The sequence below is a fragment of the Antrostomus carolinensis genome, unplaced genomic scaffold (assembly GCF_000700745.2).
Source record: "Antrostomus carolinensis isolate BGI_N321 unplaced genomic scaffold, ASM70074v2 scaffold6360, whole genome shotgun sequence".
NCBI classification, from domain to species: Eukaryota; Metazoa; Chordata; class Aves; order Caprimulgiformes; family Caprimulgidae; genus Antrostomus; species Antrostomus carolinensis.
Window position 1 is genome coordinate 3033 of NW_010286371.1, and position 24428 is coordinate 27460.

The window sequence follows — 24428 nt, forward strand, 5'->3', positions numbered from 1 at the left end:
GGTGGGCTTCTATCTGGGAATAACCCAGCAGGAAAGCAGGGTGCTTCAGGTCTGCTCCTGGTGGCTATTTAGCCTCACAGAACAATTGAGGTTGGCTATCTGCTCCAGTTCCCAGCTCCAAGCAAGGCCAACTTCAAAGACGGGTATGGCAGGGAGCTTTATTTCTTTTTACTTAGTACAGAGCCCGTCCAGAACTCGTAACATACATTGTACTGGAAGCACCATCATTTTGCATTAGAGACATAAACTGAGGGTCTGATTTGCTGGTGTCACTGCAGAGCCAATGACACTTTTCTGGTGCTCTGCTTACTGTTCTCAAGGCCTTAACCTCAGAAGTGAGAACTAGAATTGGAAAGGATCCCAATGGGCTACTCAGTCATTGTCCCTGTTCCAAAGAAGGATCACCTAAGCATATTCTTATAGATATCTGTCTATCCTGTTCTAGAAATGTATAGTAATAATGATTCCAAAAGCTCTACTCAAGTCCATTCAAATGCCTAATTATCACTAGCATTCTTTAGAAAGGCTTGCTTAACATTCCCCTAGTTACACCTTGCTGAAATTTAAGTTCCTGACTTCTCACTCTATCTCCAGGGGACCTATAGAGCAGTTTATTACCAGCTTTATGACAGCCCATTTTATACTGAATGACTGTTATCAGGTATCTCCTCAGTCTTCTCAAGGTTAAATGACTTAAATTCTTTCAGTCTTTCCTCAGAGGTGATACTGTCTATAGCTCTGATCATTCTTGTTGCTCTCCTATGGTTTCCTGTTGCTCCACATCTTTTCTGAAATGTAGTTCTGAAAATTGGGCAGAGCATTCAATTCAGCCCTCGTTGGGGCTGAAGCAAGTGAAGGGATTGATTATCTCATTCTTCATCACTATGCAAACACCTACAAATTCCCAGGTCTTTTCCTGAAATTGATACCTAATTAGCTGTTCCCTACATTTTGGGAAATATATAGCCTACATTTGTGTAGCTATCTGCTTCTGCTTATGTGTGAAGCTTTACGCTCATCCTCACAGAATCGATTCTTTTTATTCATTTTATACTATTATTCCACTGTGTTAAAATCTTTTTGAATTATAAACCTATTGGCCATAAGGATTTAAAACAAGATTTAAATTCTACAAATGCAGTATAAACAAGACTCAGAACCTTCCTAGAAAAGAGACGACTTATTATCAGATAATATTTGTTTTGTTGTGCAACTATAAATGTTTGAACAATGGATGGCCCAAATTGGAGGGGTAAAATGAATTAAAGCAGAGACTATCAACCGGATTACCAGGGAATGGAAGGTGTTAAGGGATATGGAGAACACCAGGAAAAGGTTAAGGTTTAGGTCACATATGAGAAGTGAAAGAACTAAAAAAAATTCAGCTTCAAAAGAAAAATCAAACGTATCAACGGGCAATAGTATCAGAAGCAGCACAACATGGTCACAGAATTTGACTAAAGCACAACATTTACAACACTTTTTTAACCTCATCTGTGACCTACAGAGGCCTCAAGGGAAGATGTTGACTTCTCCCAGCTCAAGTGTTACAAAAGCTCATTATATTTAAAGGAAAACCTCCCTGGGAAGCTTATTTAATTTAACATCATAGTTCAAGTGAGTGGACAGGAAGATAAACAGAGATGGGGATTGCTGGCAGGCAAGTAGGGTGGCCCAGCTTTTAAACTGCTGCAGAATTTATTCATTGTAAAGAAATGAAGTTCTAATAGGTGTCCTTCACATGCAGGTTGGAGTCAATCATCAATCTGAGCTGACTTTGGGGCACAGCTTAGAGTTAAAAAGAGTAGGAAAAAAAAATTCTGGCAGAAGTCTTGAGGAGACTTGTCTTCTTCACCTAACCAGATTCCAACAAGACATTTAGGATAAATTAGTAATTAACTAATTTCTGGACTCATCTGGATGTGGATTAATGGATTAGTGCAAAGAGGCCAAGGTAATCCAGGGAGATATTTAATTTTGCCTTGGACAATTCTGTACAGAAATGCAGTGTAACAGGCAGCAGCTAATTGTGGGGAGGATGGAGGTTGATTCTCAGGAACCTCTTAGTTCTCTGCTTCACACACAAATTGGAAAATGGGATTGTAATCTGATGCATGACACTTTTGAATAATTAGAAGTGAGAAATTCAGTATGCACAGCAGATGAATCTGCCAAAAAATGAAGGGGAAAAAAAGAGAGAGAATTTCTACAGTCAATTTTTGATACCATGGAAAAATGGATCATGAAATTAACAACTATAGTAAAAATATAGTTAGCTAGAAAATAGTCTCCAAAATTCCATAAATGCATAAATACCATGCCAAATGGTAGAGGGAAGAAAGTTGAAGGCACAAAGGTTAGATGTAGAAAGATAAGAAATATTTTTTTAACTTGTGGACAATTAATAGTGAGAGTTTTACTACCAATAACAGTATCTATGAAGTGTAGGGGAAAGGTTGGTAATGGATTAAATTATCAGTGTAGATCAGAAACTGAGGAAGAAAGACTGTAAAAACTATACAACTAATTAGCCCTGAATGGAGAAGGTGACACGGAAAAATGCACCAAGAAGGAGTAAACGTTGGCTGGAAGTGAGACCTCCAGAATTCAAAACACAAGCAGGCAGGATAACAAATTGCCTGGACTTACAATGAATAATTAAGACACACCTGATAACGTGAGAGGTCTTACAAAAATGTGTGGTCAAGTGCACTTCAAAGATGCTTCAGGAGAACCAGGTGATTGTAGGCTGCTGATTTTGGTAAAGATGAACCAATCAGGTTGCAGAAGTTTCCCAGGAAGGCAAAAAAAGGACAAGACTGAAATTGATTTTAAATCCCAGAGACACCCTGCCTACTAAAACTATTGCAGAATGGCAGAAATAAGAACGGATTTCTTTCCACTCCCTGAATGTTTCTGACAACCTGCTAATACCAAAAGGAAGTATGCCAGTCACAAGCGGGCCCGTCAGCCAGGGAATATAGTAAATGCTGGCACAGAATGAGGCAACACAGGTGGGAAGCAGGAATAAAATCCCAAAACATTTCTGGGGATTCTTCTGGTGCAGCATTGCAAACTTTAATGTGGTACAGCACATTTGAAAGGATTTTTTTTTTTCATCTTTCAACTATATGACAGGTGTTGTCTAACTGGAGAATAACATAAGATCATAGTAAAAATCAGGTTGGATGGGACCTCAAGAGGTCTCTAGTCCAACCTCCTGCTCTAAGCAGGGTGAGTTATGCAGCCAAGACCAGGTTACTCGGGATTTATCCAGTCTGGTCTTCTAATGGTGAAGCGAGGAGAGATATTTTAGGCCGTTGAGGAAATACATCAGGAAGGCATAATATAACCTTCAACCCATTCTTTGGCCTCCTTTTCAAAGCAGATTAAACAAGAAAAAGAGACATCAGGTCCTGTGGACTCCCCAAAATGAAATGAGTTTACTTTTAAGGGCCTTTTCTTAATCGTTACCAAAAACAAATGATATCTTGGATGCTCTAGCAGATTCATTCTCTTAATCTACTCTCACCTGTCAAACACTGAGAGGATTTCTTTTCCTCTCACATTTAAAATGTCTTGCTCATCTAAAATCTGAGACCAGTGTTTGAATTATGGTTATTAGCAAGTTGGATCAACATTCAAGATCAGAGTCCCGCCATTCCATGGTGATATATGGACATTAAAAAATGCAAGTCCTGAGCAGATATGTACTGGTCATGCCATGCCCATGCAAATGCCAGCAAAGAGCTGTGCTGTTCCATTTCTCACAGACACTGAGTTAAAGTGTTTTCAAATAGTGTTCCTTCCCCACTACTCTTCTTGGCAAATGAAAAGATTTACAGATTATCTAAGCAAAGATTCAGGCCACCAAAGACACAACTGAAATTAAACCCAAAGACACAAATCAGTTCAAAAGGTGTTATTACTGTGTTCAGAGAACCAGTTAATGAAATTTCTGCCCACAGAAGATAACTGAAGCTAAGCAGAGCCAGCTATTCCCCTCTCGCTATCTATTCTGTGACCTCCCACACTCATTGATCAGTACTTTTCTAGGATTCTGCACTTCAAACAGAAGTTTTGTTTCTTCCTCTCCCAGCACTTCTTCATAGGTTGTGAGAAAAAGGGAATTATTTTAGGGATCAAATTGAGAGTTTTAAGGATTGAAAAGGGCTCTTATGATTGCCCTGCTCCATCCTACCCATGTTTTACAGTCCCTTTCATACAGAACCAAAATAACCTGAAAAGGCAGTAATTTATTATAATAAGGGTCTTGAGTGCGAAATTATTGTGCCACCCAAAAGGAATTCCTAGCAGTCCTCAAATACAGAATATTTTCACTTGTATTTATTTGGGAGGAAATCTGTGGTCAGGACTGGCCTTGCGTCCCTATAATGGCTCTTTAGATTCAGGCATGCTGCAGGGTAGCTTGCCTGGGGTTTGGAAAAACTACACTGCCTTGATTTTATAGTTACACACTGATCAGCACACAAGTGTGCTAAAACGGATGCCTTGTCTAGAAGACCTTGTTGGGAAATGAATTGCAAACATTACCCTATCTCAGGCAGCTTTTTCAAGGAAATGACTGCCATGCTAAAGAGATACATACTTCTTCAATTTCACAATTTGAAAAATACAACTGTTTCCAAAACCTATATTGCCGTACAGGATGGAAGGCAGTGGGAATGGATTGCAAAGTAAAAGAAACCATCCCAAAAGCTCAGCACCCTTCTCAACATGTGGGACCCTGTGAGTTAAAAACTAATGAACTTCGAAGCCAAAGCACTTCAGTGAGGCCTGAGAAAGCTAATAATCCACAAAATCTATACCTTAACACAGCAGCACAGGGCAGATAGTGAAGAATAGATATACAGACACACATAGACTTCTGGAGATCATCTAGTCCAACCCCTTGCCAAAGCGGGCTCACCTAGAGCAAGTTGCACAGGAAAGCATCCAGGTGAGTTTTGAACATCTCCAGAGATGGAGACTCCACAGCCTCTCTGGGCAGCCTGTCCCAGGGCTCCGTCACCCTCACAGTAAAGAAGTTTTTACTAAAGTTTGTGTGGAACTTCTAGTGTTCCAGTTTTTGCCCATTGCCCCTACTCACTGGCTATCCAAGGAGAACAGAACAAGAAGATGTGAGAACATGTCCCAGTGTTTCTAATTCATAGTACAGCAGATGCTGGTTGCAAGTACATCAAGGAGCTCTGGTCTCCACCTAGCTTTGTCATAAATCTACATATGCTAATTCACTTATAGGCTGCAATTAGAAGAAAACAGTGTATTTACTGGAGAATCCAGAGCCCTGGAAAGATAAAATTCATGGTAGGCATCCTGAAGGTTGTAGGGACACAAACTGCACTAAGTCTTGAGATGTTGGTCATCAACAATCCTCCAAAATTATGTCAGTTTGCCTTTTGCCCTCACACCAGCCTATGCAGAATGAGCTCCCGCACACATGTGATAAAGCAGTGCCCTTATGCTTGGTTCTCTTCCTTTTGTTAACTTACTCTTTGGAAATTTAAAACCAGGAAGAAAAGCTGTAAAAGCAGAAGGGGCAAACCTGGTGCCCAGAGGAGCTCACAGTCCCTCTCTGAGACACAAGGAGAACAAAATATTAACTTTGCCCAGAATCTATACAAAGTGCCTGCATCTGGGAAACTGTGATTGACAGTCTTTTGTGTTTGAAAATTTGTTCTGTATAGTGACCTCTGCATTTCTGTAGTTTCATTTTTGAACAGATGTCAATTCACAGGACAGGATCAAGGTTCTTTATGTTCTTAAGTGTGTATTTGGTTCTTGTTAGGCTGAAGCATATGCCTAGTATTGTCCAGGACTTGAAAAAATACACTATCTAGTTTAAAAGTATGCATCCTAAGAAACATACACAAGGTGGAAATGAGCTGGGAAACATACAAAAAACATTGACTTCTTTCCTACATTAGTGAGGTTAGAAATGTAGCCTTAGAGAAGCAAGGCTTAATTAGTACAAGCCTCATAAAAACAGGAGGTCTTCAAGAGGAGTGAAGCAGATGAGAGAGTAGAAAATTTCACACTTATTCAATGCCATTGCAAACACAGAAAGCTTGAAAATGGCAAAAAGCAGAAGAAAATTCATGCAACCTCTTCTCTGTTGGAAAAGTGGGATCAGACCCTCTGCTCGCACAACATGGTGCAGTGTCATAGCCATGCAGGCTGGACTCTCCCCCAGCCAAAGAGCTGACCCCCAGTTAATACGTAGAAGTTTCTGACTTTGCTTACATGACCACTGCTAATTTTATAATTAGAATAATACATTTTTAGAAACAACTGACTCACTTCAGCTGACAGGTTATGTATGATTAATATGCAACATAATAAAACAATGTTTAATAGTTAAATGCCTTTAAGCACAATGCAAAACTGTTTAATGATACAATTAAAACTGCTGCAAAATCTCTGCAATCGTACACTTTAAAAATTGACATTATAATGCTTTGATCATTTGAGGTCTAATGCTGAAAGATACTGAACATCTCTTAAAAGTTTTGTGCTTGACTTCAACTTCCAAATAATTAGTAGACTTTGAGGACAGTTTCATATTCCACAAGCACGGAGGCAGAATTTGGCAACCAGTAATGTTATAAACAAACTCATTTAAAGAATAAACTCTACAGAAAACCAAAATATCAATAACAAATACAAACATAAAGTAGAAGCCTGAATACTAAAAAGCATAAGGCTGAATTCTAAAATTTATCAAAATAATATTTAGCATTACATCAATAACAAAAATAATAGATTAGGCAAACTACAATACTTCCTCTAAAGAATGCTAAAGCTACAGTGTACACTCTGAGTTTGAAATATTTGAATTGACAACAATCTGGTTATTTTTAATGCATTTAGGCATCCAGTTTTGCTCCCAAATTCTAAAAATAAAGTGGAGACTCTTCATTTCCAAAGAACTCTTTTCTAAGTCTGTGGAACATGACATTTAATATGTGATGCAAACCAAGCAGCTGCCTTCTACTCACAAATTATAAAATAAGCTGAACACAACACTTAAGCACTTGCTGATACAGTTCAAATAGTGTCTTTCTAATGCCAGAATAGAAGTATTTTTACAGAAGCACTTCACAAAATATTTAACATTAAAGTCTAAACATCCATCTAACTCGAATATATTTGTCATGTTCCCAAAGGGTTAATATTGTCTTGCTTCATTTCTTACATGTAGTAATTTAGCTCTGAACAAAAGCAGCTCCCTGCTGGTTACCTTGGCTAAAGGAAACACAATGAACTGGTAAAAACCAGTTTTATCTCACTGCTGTTGCCTAGGGCTACAGACAAAATGAAGTAAAAAAATTCACATGCAGAGTATTAGGTGCTTATGAAAGATCCAGCAGCGCTGTTGCCTAGTGATTCAGCGAGGAATCAGCATAGGCCAATGAGGTGTACAAGTACTGAGTAACGTCCCCGATGACTGCTTTACATCTCCTGCAATTCTGTCATACACCCCCATGATTTCCCAGTGGTGAGAATCACTTTCAAGGGAACCTGTCAGAAAAAAAAAAAAAAAGAAAAAAAAGAAAAAAAAAAGAATATTTAAACAAACGCATCACACATAGCAAGACCACTATTTTTGCCTTTCCCTTTGGATGTTGATACTGCTCTAGATTACATGCCTATCCAATATGAAATGTTCTTCATATCTATTAATGCTTAATTAGAACTACAATTTTGACTAAAATACCTTAACAATTAAGACAAACCTTCAGTTTTGAAATTGCAAATACGTGTTCCTGAATTGCAAGGAATATGCTAAAACAAAATACATCTTATTACGCTTTTTAAAAGCTCTACAAAATCAGAGTGTTTATAATCAGCAACTTCGTCAGTAATGCATAAAGATATGAGGGTTTTTTTACCATCCACTTTTCCAGTTCTGGGGTATTTCTGTTGCTTCTTTGGGTTTATTTCAGTTTGTTCTGCAGTTACTGGTGCTCTGTTACACAGTAGATTTTCAGACATGAAAGCTGCCTCATTAGCAAGGACTGTATTTTGGAAAAGAAGCTACTTCAAAGATAAAGCAACCTTTTCCTCAAAGAAGAAAAAGAAATCTCTCCCCATTAAGACTATATGTGTGCTCTACTTTAGTGACATTTTTCCTCCATATTCAAAAATAATATCCACATTAACAGAGCACATAATGCATATTTAGTTGAAGCAAGCGTGCTGAAGGAAAACAGGAGCATTTCACAAAAACCTTTTCATCTTCAACATCTCTAATTCTAAAAGACATATCCTTACTGTACAGAAGGGTAAACAACATGAACAAAAATACACATCTTTTTAAAAAAGATCACTCTCAATTTCTCCTCTGAGATCAAGCTGCTGGTACTTTATGTTTTCCATCTGGCCTTTGCCATTGATCCATTTGTGATGTCTCAGAGGAAGATGAAGTATCTTCGTGATGCCTGTAGTCTAATGTGCAGTAGGAGTAAAAGTATGTCATGACTCCTACAGTAATTTGCTCAGGAAAAGGAGACCAAAATAAGGGTAATAAAACATGTATTTCCAAATACTTCTACTGCCTATTAAAAAGTCCTAATCTTTGAAAACCCCAGACAACTATCTGTTTCCCAAGAATGTGCTTCTTTTCACCTATTAAAATGTAGTTGTTGTTTAACAGAGAATTGCTGTTCTCATAGGAACAACATATTGAATCCATTTGCTAACGCATCTCAATGCATTTGTCAGTGTGTGATAGAAGACACCTTAGACAAAGGTGAAAGAGAAACTGTGTTCTAAGATGGTGTGTCCCATTTTGTCCATAGGACATTGAAACCAGACAGTTAGTGGTTAGTCTGAAATAAATAACACTAAAATTATATTCTGCCCACGTAACTGTGAACACTCTAATTAATCATGTAAGCATTTGTCCTTCTTAAAAACCTATTAAATTGTTCAGATTTTATTTCATGGCAGTGACTTCCTCAGGCGAAGTATGAACGATGTAGTCGCCGACAAAGTTGCCAAAGTCTCCTAAAACTATCAAGAGAGAAAGTGTTGCTATTCACTTTATATGCTGTCAACAATACCATATTTGATTATTTTAATGAACCTTAGAGCAGCATGAGTGCCAGGTGTCTAATACTGTCATTAAAATTATTGAGATGTTGTATACCTTGAAAAACAGTCCTGCTTCTTTTTTCAAGGAATTTGTAACAACAGAAGCTAGGCAAGCACAGGTGTAAGATGTAAGCAACCTATAGAAATGCAGTTTATAAAACTTGAGAGTGTCAGTGCAAGAAATGTATAATCCCAGTATGGCCAAAAGGTCTCACTTGATCAAATCTGGTAAACAGCAGTGCAGGTTCTTACAAAGGTTAAGGGAAGAGTGAGGGGTGGGGATCCAGTGTGGGAAGGAGAAAAAGTAATTTAGATCTCAGATACTCCTCATTCTCTCCTCTCAGATTTGCGGGAAAGACGTGCTCTATAAGGACCCAGAAATATGTAGCTGCAAGACCTCCAGAGAAAGCCTCACAAAGTGGCCAAGATGCTGAAATAGATATAGAAGATCTGGAGCAAGAAATACAATCTATAACTGATCTAGGAGTTTTCTTTTTCAACCGTTTCCATTAGTGCAAGTCTATATGTTGTAGCCATTTCTAAAATAAATAGAATAAACTTTTTTCTCTCCCTAAATCTTATTCAGTAATACTGCTGAATGAGTGACCTGGCAACACCAAGTACTCCATCTCTCAGGAGACTTGAAACCCTTGGACTCTTGCTCATTTAATCAGTTTAGGGATTCTCAGGAACTACAGTCCTTTATTAAGAAACAAAAGCTCAGCAGTAGGCTAGGGTGAAGGTTACCAGTCTTGTAGAGAGAAAAATATAATTATTTTATAAAATAATTACAATTAGGTCCAATACATACATGGATATAATAGCTGTGCAGCTATCTACTATTTTTTTACAGATGTCATTTTGGTAGATGATGTTCTATATTTGAAACAATGACCAATGATTTCATCTGCTTTACATGTTAGGCGTCCACACAGAAATGTTAAAAAGACCAATTTTCTAAGTGAAAATTACTGAAGAAAGATCTTTTGCAATATTTTGTCAACAGTAATGAATGCCTGGCACATTTAGAAAACCTATTAAAGTCACATAGTTCTCACTCTACCACACCCAACAGAAATTTCGTGGCAATGAACAAAATAGAGTTTAAAATTACCATACTGCATTGCTAAGACAAAGAGTAGACAAAAATCACACTTTCCAAACTGGAGGTAGAGTTTCTTTCAGTTATTTTCCTTTAGAATTTTTATAGCAATTTTAAAAAGCAATTACCTGCAAATATTAAAATGAAACTATTGAAGTGAAAGGCAAAATAATTGCCTCTAGATTCTTAATATGATGATGATAACATACAAAGCTAAGTATGCCTGAGAGTAATGGAAATTCAAAATTGTCTCTACCTTTAGTGGCACTTCCAAGGTTGTGGTTTGCTGCAAGGACTCCATTGTTCTTTTTACCAGTGCTGCAAAGTAAATTTGAAAACCTATAACTTTATTTTCCACGTTAGAATTGTTATTTAGAAAAAAAAAAAAAAATCACATGCTTTATATTCTGTTACATAATACAGAATCACAGAACACCTGCATTTCTACATAAAAAAAAAATAACCATTAATTAATTTTTTTTTAAGTTAAATTTTATCTCTTGTGGAAGGTTGAATTCCTTATTTTAAATTTAGGTTGAAATTTGGAGAATTATTTAACTTACATCTCCCATAAATATAGAAGTACAGCTCTAATATATTTTATATAGAGGTACAGCATGTCTGAGTGCTGTATTTCAAGTTCAGTACTCTTAACTATATGTTTGGTAACATTTTATATATTTTAAATTTTTTGGGGGGCAGCCATAAAGCTCAATCTAAAACAAAAGCTAGGAAAAAAAATAGTAGAAGTCTGAACTGTCTGAAATATCTTATTCTTCAAAGTAAAAAGATCAGGGTCAAATTAAAAAAAAAAAAATCATTCTTCCCTTTGGGATAATGGAGCTATCAAAAATCTAAACAATTAAACTTCATTATGATTTATGTAACTTAACAACTCATCATGTCATAACAGTATTCTCACTATTACTGTGAAAATGCATCTATAATTATTCAAAATCAATCATCTGGGACAAGATTTGTCATCTTTGGTCATGCCAATTAGTGTTTTGCTTGACAAAGATTGCTGCTGCAACACAACATGGTTCTAATAAAAATCAAAGAGAGATTCAATGGATTAATGCCTTTTTAAAAAAGTAATTTTTGGCTAGTGAAAGTGAAATAGGAATATCAGGCAGCCCCAGAACAAAAGTTATTGAGCAACCTCCATTGCTCTGACAGGATGGTTGATTAAATAATATATGTCACCATGTGCCTTGCGGAATTGAGAAATATCAGGGTATGCAACGCGTGGTGATAACTGCCAGACCAAAAGCCACATGATTACTTAGAAACGTTCTTTGAAGTTACCCCTTGATACCATCACAGTTCTTTTGCAGTTGAGGTTAGATGCAAAGGAGCAACAAGGACTCTAAGAAACTGTGTATGGTTGTTGCTCTGGCTGCTGCTGAAACCTTTTCTAATGATGCCAGCAATGAAGAGTAGTACGCAATGTTTTGTGTCACATCTGTGACACTGAGGCTGGCCTGATAATAATGATGAGGATGGCTAGCTTCTGCTCTACCAGAATTGGAGCACTCAGACAGTGTTGGCTCACTCAGAGTTGCGTGCTAATGAGCTGTCATCAGATTTTCCATGAAGTCCAAATTATGCAGCAACTCAAAACATCAGTGGCTGAAGTGCCAAGGCTGAGGAAATGGAGACATTTGTTGACACATCTGTGTACAGCTACACCTCTGTATTTGTCTCTTGTTAGATTTGAGGTATTTTATGGCCCAGTGGAGGATGTAGAAAGGATGTAGAATTGTTTCTGGAGAGCAGAAACAAACATGACAAGCACATATTGTGAAAGGAGAAGTGCTGGTCTAAATAATTACCCACTTAAAATCCAGTCCAAGTCAACATGACTATGAACAGAAAAGTGTTGGACTGCCTCCATCTTGAGAAGCTCACTCTAGATTTGAGAAAGTTGCCAGCCTAGGGAGGTCAGCAATGCAGCAGATGTTGGGGCACTCCAACAAGGTGTGGATTGCCAGGCTAAGTGGCTAAGTGGATTGCCAGACAGTCCCCGGGTAAACATCTTTTCCGTCGGTAAACTCACTACGGGGCTAGAAATGCACACAGCTTCTGTGAGAGCATAACATCTGGATTCTGCACTTCTCATGCGGAATCACTCAGCTCTGTATGTTCCACCAAAGTACTTATGAACAATCTAAGGGCACAATCAACTCTGCATAATTTCACATTTTTTTATCTGTTAGACAAATAAATAGCAATAGAGTATCAGGGCAATTGGAGGAAGAGACCTTTTTTGACAAAAAGAACTCTAATGGGCAACGAAAGAAGGAACATGAGTCAGCGGTATCAGTTCATGGGTTGAAAGATGTGAGTGATATGAAAACAGGTGCTGTCTTTTATGCACTACGCACACATATGCACATTTATGCACATACAATTAGGCACTGAGTTAAACTAGTTTTCCCCCTAGTTCTCTCCCATATAACTTATCCCCCAAAGGGGATTCATGATGGCAGCAATGATTGCAACAACTTCCTCTGCTGGTTCACAGTTTTTGCTTTAAGGCATCAGAATTCTGCTGCATCCTTAACTGCTCTTAATTTTAAAAAGTACAGATTAAAGTGGCCACATCAGTCAACAAACCTAATGGTTCCCCATTCACTTTGACAGCCCATTAAAAACCTCTCCGTGGGTTTGCTCCATTTTCTTCATTGTTTTTTTCTGTGTCAGTGTGGCTCCCTGTTCTCTTTCTCATGTCACACTGACTGCTCCATCTCTTCACAGAGTTTAGTGGGTGGCATAGTAAAAACACTCATTTCAAGCAATCTGAAGTTGGTTTGCCTGCATTTCAGCCTTTCGAAATCATATCTTTGAAAGTATCCAAACGATTTGCCTACATCTACTTTACAACAGATTTTGAATGAAATAGTAAATATATAATGATAACAGAAATATCAAGAAGAAGCAGCTGGATAACCATTCCTGTTCAGTAGTCTGCTAAGACAAACAGTGAAGAAGGAAGCATTTAAACTAAATTACAATCTTTGCATTAAAATAAATAGGTAAACTGGCTGAATAGGTTTAGGTTGGAAGTTTAAAGTTCTAGATTTGATAGTGATGAAATTCAAGAACAGCCTCCCAGTGGGATTAATTTTGTATATGGAGATGACCATTTATAAAAGAGACCATAAGGCATGGTGGTATGTAATTGCTTTTAGTCCTATGTATATAATTTCTGGCTACTCTCTCAAATCTTCTTGAAAACTCTCCTCTTTCTCAAGGCTCAAAATAAACAATTCAGGCATTCACAACTGTCTTCTTTATCTCATACATTTTATAGAGTGTGGTCACTAACAAAAGTGACCACAATATTTAAACAGATCTGTCTCTACCACTCTTAATTTTTTGTTTCTTTTCTAAGATTTAGATTGGAGGCTTTGGGGAGAATGATCATTTCTGTTCAGTAAAGAATCTAGTATATTTAGGGGATATAAATTATTAATTTTAAAATGTTCCTCTGCAGCCAAACATATACTGCAATGGCATTTGTAAAATGCTGTTCTCCCAACCTTTGCAACTTCCTCTCAAACCCCATAGTCAGCAATTACAGGATTTGTTGATTATGTTTATCCTGGAATCTTCTTTAAGTGCTTAGTATGTCATGTTAAAATATTATGTATTAAAAAAAATTGGTGACAGCAAATTGAAGAGATCATAGAGGAACTGAAATTTTAACACATATTTTAACATGTATTAGATTTTCTTGATACTGGCCAGAATAAATATGCTTATTGAAAGTGTTGTGAATAGGAGCAAAGAAAAGACACGCCTTCCTGCTGTGGGACAAAAGCTTATTTGTCCCTATCCAAGTGAAGACATTTTTCAAGTTCATTCACCTATGAAATTATGACTCCAGAAACATGTCAAAGCTGGCCAGACATATGATCTATGGAATAGGGATTTTTGCAAATTGAAAGCTATCTGGAGGCATCTTTAGTTTATGCACCACTGTTTTTCAAGTTAGAAAAAGGCAGCTCAGAGGACAGAAAATGTCACTACCTTGTGATAACCAGTTCATTCTTTTGTTCTCTTACTTAAGTTCTCTTTTGAACATGTGCACTTTTTAATGCAGCTGCCTCAGACCCATTAAGTGTGAAATTGTAGCAGAATAAAATGAAATTTCATTGAATTCATACATGAGCCAAAAATTTGTATTGGCAGATTAAAAAAAAAATATCTAAGATATTGTTCTTTAGGTAGTAATAATCTTAATTGATCATAATATCAAAATAAACAGGTTTAGTTTATTCTGATTTATTTTTTCCTTAGACTGTTCCTTTTGATATTCTCTACATTTAAAGTAAGAATTTCAGCTGAAATATTTTATACCTGGTAAAATATTTTTAAAAGTTTAAAACTGTATGTTTTACATGTACCAAATATAAGAATGGATACAGAAATGAATTTCATTAATTCTAATAATAATGTGTGATTATAAATGCGTTCTAAAAAAAACCACCTTTAAAAATTGCCCTAATGCACTGTGATATTGAATGGTCCAATGTGAAGCACTGGAATACACGTATCTCTACAAAAATATGTTATTTCAAGTAGCAAGTGTCTTTAATTTAATTATGCTTCTCACTAATGGATGCAATTAAGCAAGCATAGTGACAAGGAACAATCTGCAGCAATCACCAGTGGCAAAATTCACCTTTCAAACCCACCAGGTATATATATGGAAAACACAACAGAAGTCAGATCTTACAGTTGTAACTACAGGTATCCCTGTACTGTAAAAAAGAAATTATTCTGTGTTTCTTCACCCCAAAGCATATTTCTGTAATGTATTCAGAATAACCTAAGGGCATAGAGGTACTTCAAACAGAGCCTGGAGAGGTAGTCTCAGAAATAGTCTCCACAAAATGAAAAATTGGGTTCTGCAATTCTTGAATACTCTTCAGAGTCCCTAGACAGACTCACAGTTTGATTTTGGGCAGTCTGTCTATCTGATTACACAGACTTCAGAAGTCAGAGATGCTGAGCCCTCTCAGATCCAAGAGCCCAGATTTTGGCATTCCCAAAATATCATCTGCCTTTCTGCTTCCTGGGTTGCTGGAGAGCTCAGGGTGTGAGGAACCCAGACAAGCAAGCTGGCTAGAAACCAGGCAGATTATTGATGGTAAAGCTGACATTCTTTTGCCAAAACCAAACCAATTTCTGCCAAATGTTTTGATTTGATCTTTCCAGCCACCCTCTAATAGAAAATGAGGAATTTTAAAAAGCTCTTTTGTGGTCTTGTTTTTGCCCTAAACAGAGAATTGAGGCAAATTATATGCCATATCTTTCTTGAAAATTACACAGTTCAAAGTAGTATGTGCTTTATTGCATATCAAAGTATGTCAAGGCTTGGACACTCAAAGCCTTGTTATAAATAAATGATGTTTTGCCTTCTCCATTTGAGTGAACCATATGCATATTATAAAATTGCAGTGATGGATTCTGTTTGAAGAAAGTATTATTCTGAAATACAGGTAATACTTAACTTAAGCTACATTCAGCATTTTGTGCAAAAGTACATACTAGAAAAAAAAATAACACCTTATTGCTTGCCCCTTCTTTCTCAAATTCAAAAGACTCAAAATCATTTGTTTGGCATAGATTATTAGGTGCATTATAAATTGGATTTCCATATACTGAAAAGTACCAAAAATTCTAATTGTGGCCTACAAAATTCTAAGCAGGAACAGAGAAAGTGCCAGCACTATGATTGCCTTGTGGCAATTCTCAGCCTCCACTCAGGAGGTTTAGAAACAAATAGGCATTTTAATGTTGTAAAATGGAATTGTTTGTAAACACAAAACAGACACTTCCATAATGGAAATGTTGCTGAGAAGGCTTATGTTCTGCACTACGATCTAATTGAAATAATATTATTTACCTTTATGTTCTTAATTTATAAATCTTAAAATTATTTTAAGACTTGATATCCGTTTTGCAAATAAGAAAACTGAGACACATAATTTGCTGTTGCTGTCCTGAAAAAAGCAGATCAGAAGCATGACTAGAATCAGAATGTAAGCACACTGAATAGTAGGTCAGTGCTTCTTGGATCATACTAAATGCAGGAGACTAACACAGCACTGAACTGTAGTCTACTGAAGCCATCCAGCACAGCTCTTTAGCTTTAAGTCCACGTCTTTCCCTTTACCGAGCTTTGTGACTGTACAACTGAGATTTCTCTCTGGATCATTAAGCTGAAGGTTGGAATCTGCACGTCAGCAGATTCTGTAATTTAAAGTTTCTGAGTGGACAAAAGCTCATTAGATATGTAAAGACAAAGCTGACAGCTAAAGAATATTGGTAAATAAAAGTAAGAAGAGTAAGGACTTAAAAAAAAAGGGAGAAAGAACTTTGGGTAAAGGGATGAAAATCATACTTGGACTTTCAAAGCACTAAAGTGAATGAGGAGCACACATCCTACTGACCCTCCTTCTTTGGTTTAAAACTCGCATACCTAATTTGTTACTTCAGTTAGCAGCTCCTGAAATAATTGGAAAAGATTAGGAGAAAAGAGTCTTCCTATTGAGATTAACCTGAAAGGAATCTAGGTCAACTGCTCTCAGACTGCTCCATGATCTGAATCAAAGTTGTTCACACCATGGAATGGGGACAATATGGAGATGTGCTTCATCATCATACTCCTGACTGGGAGATAGATGCCGATGCAGATGCACCCTTTCTCTGCCTACTCAGATCAAGCAAAATCCTCCTTAACGATACTGAAGGAAGAGCCAGCTGCAGTCACTTTTAAGATAACTCAGAATAGTTCTTTTAGCAGTCGCAGAACTACTTGCAAAACACAGGATCACAGAATGGTTGAGGTTGGAAGGGACCTCGGGGATGGGGGGGTCACCTAGTCCAACCTTGCTGTGCAGAGCTGTTTAGAACCAGTGGCCACGGACTGTGTCCAGATGGCTTTTGAATTTCTCCAAGGTTGGAGACTCCACAAGCTCACTGGGCAACCTGTATCAGTGCTCAGTCACCCTCACAGTAAAAAAAGTGTTTCCTGATGTTCAGAGGGAACTTCTCGTTGTTTCAGTTTGTGCACATTGCCTCTGGTCCTGTCACTGGGCACCACTGGAAAGATCCTGGTTCTGTCCTCTGTGCTGCCTCCCTTCAGGTATGTATATACATTAATAAGATCCCCCTGAGTCTTCTCTTCCCCAGGCTGAAAAGTCTCAGGTCTCTCAGCCTTTTCTCATAGGAGAAATGCTCCAGTCCCTTCATCATCTTTGTGGCCCTTCATTAGACTCTCTCCAGTAAGTCCATGTCTCTCTTGTACTGGGGACCCCAGAACTGGATGCAGTACTCCAGGTGTGGCCTCACCAGTGATGAATAAAGGGGAAGGAAATGAATGAAAGATGAAATGAAGAAGGAAATTAATGTCTTAGGTTGGTCTTTAGTATTAAGGAAAAGACATTTCCTCACTTTTCTGTTCTGAGGTGAGTGTATCTGAAAGACACTGTAATGCAGAATTTTCTTTTTCTCTTTGCCTCCCAGGGCAAAGTAGAGACAAACCTAAAAATAAATCTTCAATCAGCATAATGAAACAAACTTCCATCTTGAACACTCAAGCTTGGCAGCCTATGTTAAGTGCAATGACAACTTCCAAGGTATCTCAGACCTCTCAACTGCCCAGGTCCATTTCTTAAAGGTTACCTTAGCAACTTCAATTACATGGCGATAGTTCTGAAGCAGAACAAGGAAGTTACAGGTATGTTTGTTCTGCATATTGTACCTACATGTGGAGATATGCAAACTAATTACATTGTGGTGTGTAGAGCAGACACATCTGGAGTAATTGAACTGGACTCATCTTGTGTTTTCAGAAAAAAGCCTCCAGTCATCATGTTTATATAGTGGGACAGTTTATTACTATTATTCATGCAATGGCTAGAGATTTCATCTGTTATACTGAAAAAGTACTGATTTTGCTGAATTTACTATAAATTCATATTACTAACATAGATCAGAATTTGACCCAATGAGGGCAGCATCTGTGATTTTCTATATGTATAAGCAACTACGAATAATTTTTGTCTTTTGAGTAAAACTTACTTTATACTTAACGCAAATTGATGTAAAATAAGACAATAAAAATCCTTCTATGCTGTCTTACAAATCTTACTTATACTATACTTTCTAACTCTGAAACCATGGTGCTTTTAGACATTGGCCTTTTCTGAGTAGGTACTGCAATCTCTGATAAATTCTGTGGTGTTTTAAAAATTTAAATCAGAACTGAACTCCTATATTTAGAGGTCAAATGTTAATATATTAACCTAATCCATTACAATGACCCTAATACATTGAACTTAAATATTTCCCAGGTTATTTGTTTTGATTAGATGGAGGTTAAATTTTCTCATTATGAACTAATACTCACAAGAGGGATCAGTGATGAAAAGACACAAATATGGTAAATTGTACTGTTTAAATGAACACAACACAGGAAGGTGAAATATAGTATTTTTCTTAGATGCTTACATTATAATGGAAGATATTTCTTGTATTGGTTCTTTTATAATATTTGTGGCATTATGCCAAATGTTTTAGCCAAAAGTATTGTTGAGCTTCAAACTGGACCAAAGTTTGTAAATAAATGTGCCTACAGGAATAAATCCACTACTTACTGGAGGAGAGACCCAACAGCCTCCTATGTGCCCTCGTTTGCTAGCAAAATTTGTACCAGATGTTGAGACAAACTGGCTTAGGAAATAACATCTGGAAGTAAGCCAGATGAGAGGATAAAAATGCAGGTAGGAACTTTTACTACTTTAACCTTGAAAGTTCCATCATAAAGTTCTCTTTTTATAAAAAAGGCAGTAAACTAACTTAGAATTATAGTACATTATATTCTTACATTAAGAATTTCATAATTCTTTATATAACAGGCCCCAATCATAAGTATTTAGGAAGTTACTTTTCAGGCCATTCTTTTTAAGCTCGTTTATTTCCTTCTAAAACCCTTTTATACCTTGGAGAAAGTATTATTTAGTTTTACAGGATTTACACATGGGATAAGGGAATCTTGATAAGTAAACTAAATACAAATAAGCATGTAGATGAAGTCCAGATGAGGAGTATATCATGTTTTACCTAAGTAAGAGCCAGTGGTAGAAGACATTCAGAAAAATCCGCTTAGTATACATTTTCTTAATCATGAAAATGATTAAGAAATCATGAGAATCAATGTGCATCTTCTTCTTATATTAATTATTTATCTGAGAAATCACAAGTTACAGGGGGGAAGAGGGGGTGGAGGAGAAAGGGGAGAAAGAGATAGATTGTATTTACCTGAAAATTCCTGGATTTGAGAATCTTCTACTTCAAACAACAACTCATCATGAATCTGGGCAATTAACCTGAAAAATTTCAGAGACTTGAGACAACAAATGCAAGAAACTTCTAACAGTGTTTTCCATTCATATAATCAACTAATTGTCACATGCACAATGGATATGCTAAAGTGAAAATAAATAACCTAAGAAAAACTCATTAATGGAGTTAAAAGGATTGCTATTCCATACATTCTGAAAACATAAAGGCCATGGTTGTAAACCCAAACTGTGCTTGCTAGCTTATAGATGTCATTTAGGGATTTGATGATGTGGCAAGGTATTACTTAAACTGAATGTAATTTGCAGAAAATTGCTAGAAATTATAGAGACAGGCTATGTTTTGTTAACAGCTTGTTTTTCTCAAGTTGAGCTGGAATAAATGTGGTTGCAAATGGGTGGTTTTACTAATGCAAGTTACGTCAATAGTAGGAGCACTTGGCTCACTGGTATACCAATATTAACTCCTAGTATAGGGTTGGCCAGTGACTTGTATCCTTTGCAGGAAATAACCTTTTCACTTAAGTACAAAGTAGGCGTCCTCATGCTGACAAAGTGGATTGAAGAAATAAAATGTAGTCACAGATATACAACCTGATTTGTTGCCTCTGCTATCAAGACAGTTGCCTTCATAAAAACAGAGTGTACAGCTGAAAGCAGTAACATGTTGAAAGCCATGCAGCTACATCTACCTGAGCTCTTCAGTTAGAGCTGTTTTATGATGAATTTATACTGCTGCTTTGTTTTTCTTTGTCTGTATTAGTTCTATATCAATAGGTCTCTTGCATATGGACTGTGACTTAATTGTTCAGTGGTTACAGGAATAGCACCCTAAACTGTTGGTTTGTGTGCAGAAGTAGTTTCACAATGAGAATAACAAACGTAGGCTCTGGGGAGACCTTCTAGAAGCTTTCCAGTACCTGAAGGGGCTACAGGAAGGCTGGGGAAGGACTTTTTACAAGGGCAGGAAGTGATAGGATGAGGGGTAATGGCTTTAAACTGGAGAAGGGTAGATTTAGATGAGATATTAGAAAGAAATTCTTCACTGTGAGAGTGGTGAGAAACTCCAACACATTGCCCAGAGAAGCTGTGGATGCCCCCTCCCTGGAAGTGTTCAAGGCCAGGCTGGATGAGGCTTTGAGCAACCTGGTCTAGTGGAAGGTGTCCCTGCTCATGGCAGGGGGGTTGGAACTGGATGATCTTTAAGGTCCCTTCCAACCCAGATCATTCTACGACTCTACGATTTGACTGAATCATTTCCATTGCAAAATAGATATAATCTAGCATATAAAATCTTTGAGTGTAGTTCTCACTCAGGAAGGAAAAATTCTGTATATCTGATTAGACTGTATTCCTACTAGGTTTATTTTATTATTACTTTAATTATTGTAGGTGGGAGTCTAAGTCATGAAACTGTACCACCTATTTCCAAATTGCTTTGCAATTTGTATAGAACATTAAAATTAATGTCCATTGTAGACTTGTAACCTAGCAGTTATTCAAGTAAAAAATTATTTATAAATGGCTGAAATATCAATGTAGTTACTACTTATAACTTCTCACAGCTTTCAGGAAAATATCCTAAGATAGTTTCACACTGCCTTAAATTACAATGTGACATTGACTAACAGTGTGGTGAGCTCTAATAATAGATCTTAAATTATTAGTCACTTACAACACAGTCAGAAGCAGAGTGAAACAGATTAACATATTTCTAATAGGAAATTGGGACACAGGATACAAAAAGAAATAGATGAAAAGACCGGAGTCGTCTGTAGCAAGAGAATAGTGTTACATGAAAAGTTACAATTTCCAATGCAAGTAAATTAATTAAAGCAAGAGATTCCTCATAATCATTGAAATTACATGTAAAAAGATATAAATCAGAAAGAACTGTGAATATTAAAACCTCTGAATATACTGTGAATCAATTGAGTAAGTGAAAAGAATTGCATTGATTAAACCACTGCAATAAAAATGTGATAGACTGGTTATTATTTGTAGCAGAGTATTGTCTCATGCCTTCAATCAGGATTAGAACTCCATATATTCTGAATATTTTGTAAGGAAAGTCCTTTCTTATAAGAACTTACAATATAAACTAAAAATTTTATCATAAATTTATCAGGATTTAGGAATGGAGGCAAAGAATTGGATTTTCAAAACCACTCAGCATCCGACCAACTCATCACCTCATCTCCACGCTAAAAGTAAAACCGAGTTCAGGAGGAGCAGGGTTGGACCAGAGATCAGTGCTACCTCATGTGAGTCAGAAAAACTGTGGAAGCAATGTGAAATAAACTGAAAATTTCTGTCTGGACAGCACAATACACTTGACATGACTCTACATGCTCCAGTTCATCTACTGTAAGCAGCACCGCTCTTTTAGCTTAGTTCTCCATCTGGGCTAAAGGATTGTTTCGCAGTGCTTATCACCCTGAATAGCACACCCTATCAGCTCGGCTATATTGCCATTGACTGAGGAACAACACGTAGTTCCAGAATTACATCTACCCCATCTGAAACATCTAGTGATTAAGTGGAAGCTCAGGACAATATTCCATCTGCTAAAATACAGAACTAGAAGTTAGCATTGCTGGTTCTCTGTCTGGCTCTGCTACTCTCCTGCTAAGCAATGCACATTCAACTAGAAAACAGGGATGATATTTGTCTGAGAGATGCAAGATCTAAGAAATAAGTATTTCTAATACACTTCTATTTTCAAATGAAAAATATTACATAAGTTTTAATTAATGCTAAACATGACTTCCTAGCTTGATGCCAAGAAGTGGAATAGTATATACTATTTCATCCTTAATGTTCATTAAACAAGTTAGATTTTTAAAAAATTATCTCTTATCTCTTTTTCTTATCCATCTCACATCAACTTAATGGGATCTACTCTTGCAGGTTTATAGTACAAGGCCACCTGTATTTTTTCAGGGCTGTTTAGGTAATAATATTTGCATGCAATATGCTGTTCCACAGAAGGAAGCATTCAATTTGACATCAATACAGATGAAAGAAAAATCAAATGCAGAAGTATTTCTGCGATTGCCAGTCTGAACATGGCTTTTGACAGCAGTTTAGTGTGCCCATCACACAATATCCTTCTTAAACTATTATGCAGCACTACAGAGTTTTAAAAAGAAAATATTTTTTATTCTCTTCAACGCTACATTCATCATTCTTCCAGTTTCCTATGAAACAACAAGGAGATTAAACTTCTCAGACCTTCAATGTATCCACCTAGTTATCATTACTATGCCATAATCATATTATTGACTTGATATATGCCAAAACAAATTAAACTACCATCATGAGATTTTTTTCATAATGTTCTATTTATGAGGCCATAAATTTTTACTGCTCTTTACAACACATCCAAAGCATAACATGGTCTACTTTTCCAGACTAGTTTGCATGTTGATGATACAAAATATAAACCACCAATGAATTCCTACAGACTAACTGTTGCTTAATTTACTCCACCATTTTGTAGCAGGCAATCTGGACCCACCACATGCCCTTTCCAGACCCCTCAGAACTCACCCCAATCTTAATTGCTGTCTCTACTCACTCCCCTCACCGGAGCCCCTGGCACTCCCATGGGAGGGGAGGTCTAACTAAGCACAGGCAGCACGAAGGAAGGTAATGAGACGGGCTAAGCCATAGGTGCAATGTGCTAAGGATACTGCTTAAAGAACACCTGAGAGGAGCTCACATATCACATTGAGCTGGCTGGTTAGGAGTTTGAGCAGAAAATAAATTTTAAAAAAGGTTTAAAGTTGGGTAACTGAGAAAGCATTAAGTAAGAGGGTCTGACTGTCATGCATAATAGAGTTGGACTCGATGATCTGAAGAGTCTTTTCCAACTTAATTGATTCTATGATTCTGTAAGGAATGAAGGGCACCTTGTTCTGACTAAGAACCAGGCTGAGAGCCCAGATTGAAATAGTTTAAGATGCTTCCTAATGGTTAGCTCTACACAGAATCACAGAATCAGAATGGTATGGGTTGGAATGGGTCTTAAAGATCATCTAGTTCCAACCTCCAACATCTCCAGAAAAAAAATGGTGTGGCATCATCAGGTTGTTGGATTCTGAGCTTGAGTACTCCAGTGTAAAATTTCCATGAAAAATTACACATTTTATTTCTAATTTGAAAACATGCTGAGAATTAAATCTTAACTGGACAAGAGATTTCCTAAAGCCAAAGGATTCTCTTTGGAGAAGGAGCAGAAAAGATGAATTATTTGAAATCCATCACAGCTTATATGTTTGAGTAAAAATTCTAGTTAAACTTAAAAAAATTCTACAATGCATTACTTAAGAAATTAAGACAATGTTACATTTTTATATAGGTACAATAAAAATATATAAACATAAAAAAGTTACTAAAAGCACACTACTTCAAAAAATGTATTAATGATCACTTGGTAGCACCATAAACATTTAGAAATACTTTTAAAAATCATTTTCTATTCACACATGTCTTTTTTCTTATTTTAAAAAGCAGTACATCCCTGATCATTGAAATTAATACCATTTTCTGATACAACAATACCAGATTTTTAGATCCCAAATATTAATAGCCTTCTCTGTCATCCTATGTTATCCTCTTTTCTGATGAATAAAATAATAATCTAACGAGCAACATCACATATTTTCATTTTGAATTTGAAACTTCTAAATGCATAATGGGAGACTTCAAAATTGCAGATAAGAAAGTACGTGGTTAAAAGCTTTGTATATAATGCTAAGGCTAAAAAATTCCCAAGAGAGCATTAAAGCTGTTAAGTGGTTAGAAAAAAAATGATAAAAAGAATAAGG

General features: G+C 36.7%; 1 protein-coding gene across 1 annotated transcript in view; it reads right to left on the reverse strand.

The window, feature by feature from the left end:
- Positions 1-7473: 7473 nt before the first annotated feature.
- The window catches only part of POLN (DNA polymerase nu), a 103077-nt gene continuing 86122 nt past the window's right edge, over positions 7474-24428 (reverse strand). Inside the window, exons 22-24 of the mRNA XM_010165470.1 lie at positions 19556-19623; positions 10476-10537; positions 7474-7542 (exon numbers count right to left, since the gene is read on the reverse strand). Of these exons, the coding sequence (XP_010163772.1) occupies positions 7474-7542; positions 10476-10537; positions 19556-19623 (199 nt within the window). The remainder of the gene's footprint in view (positions 7543-10475; positions 10538-19555; positions 19624-24428) is intronic.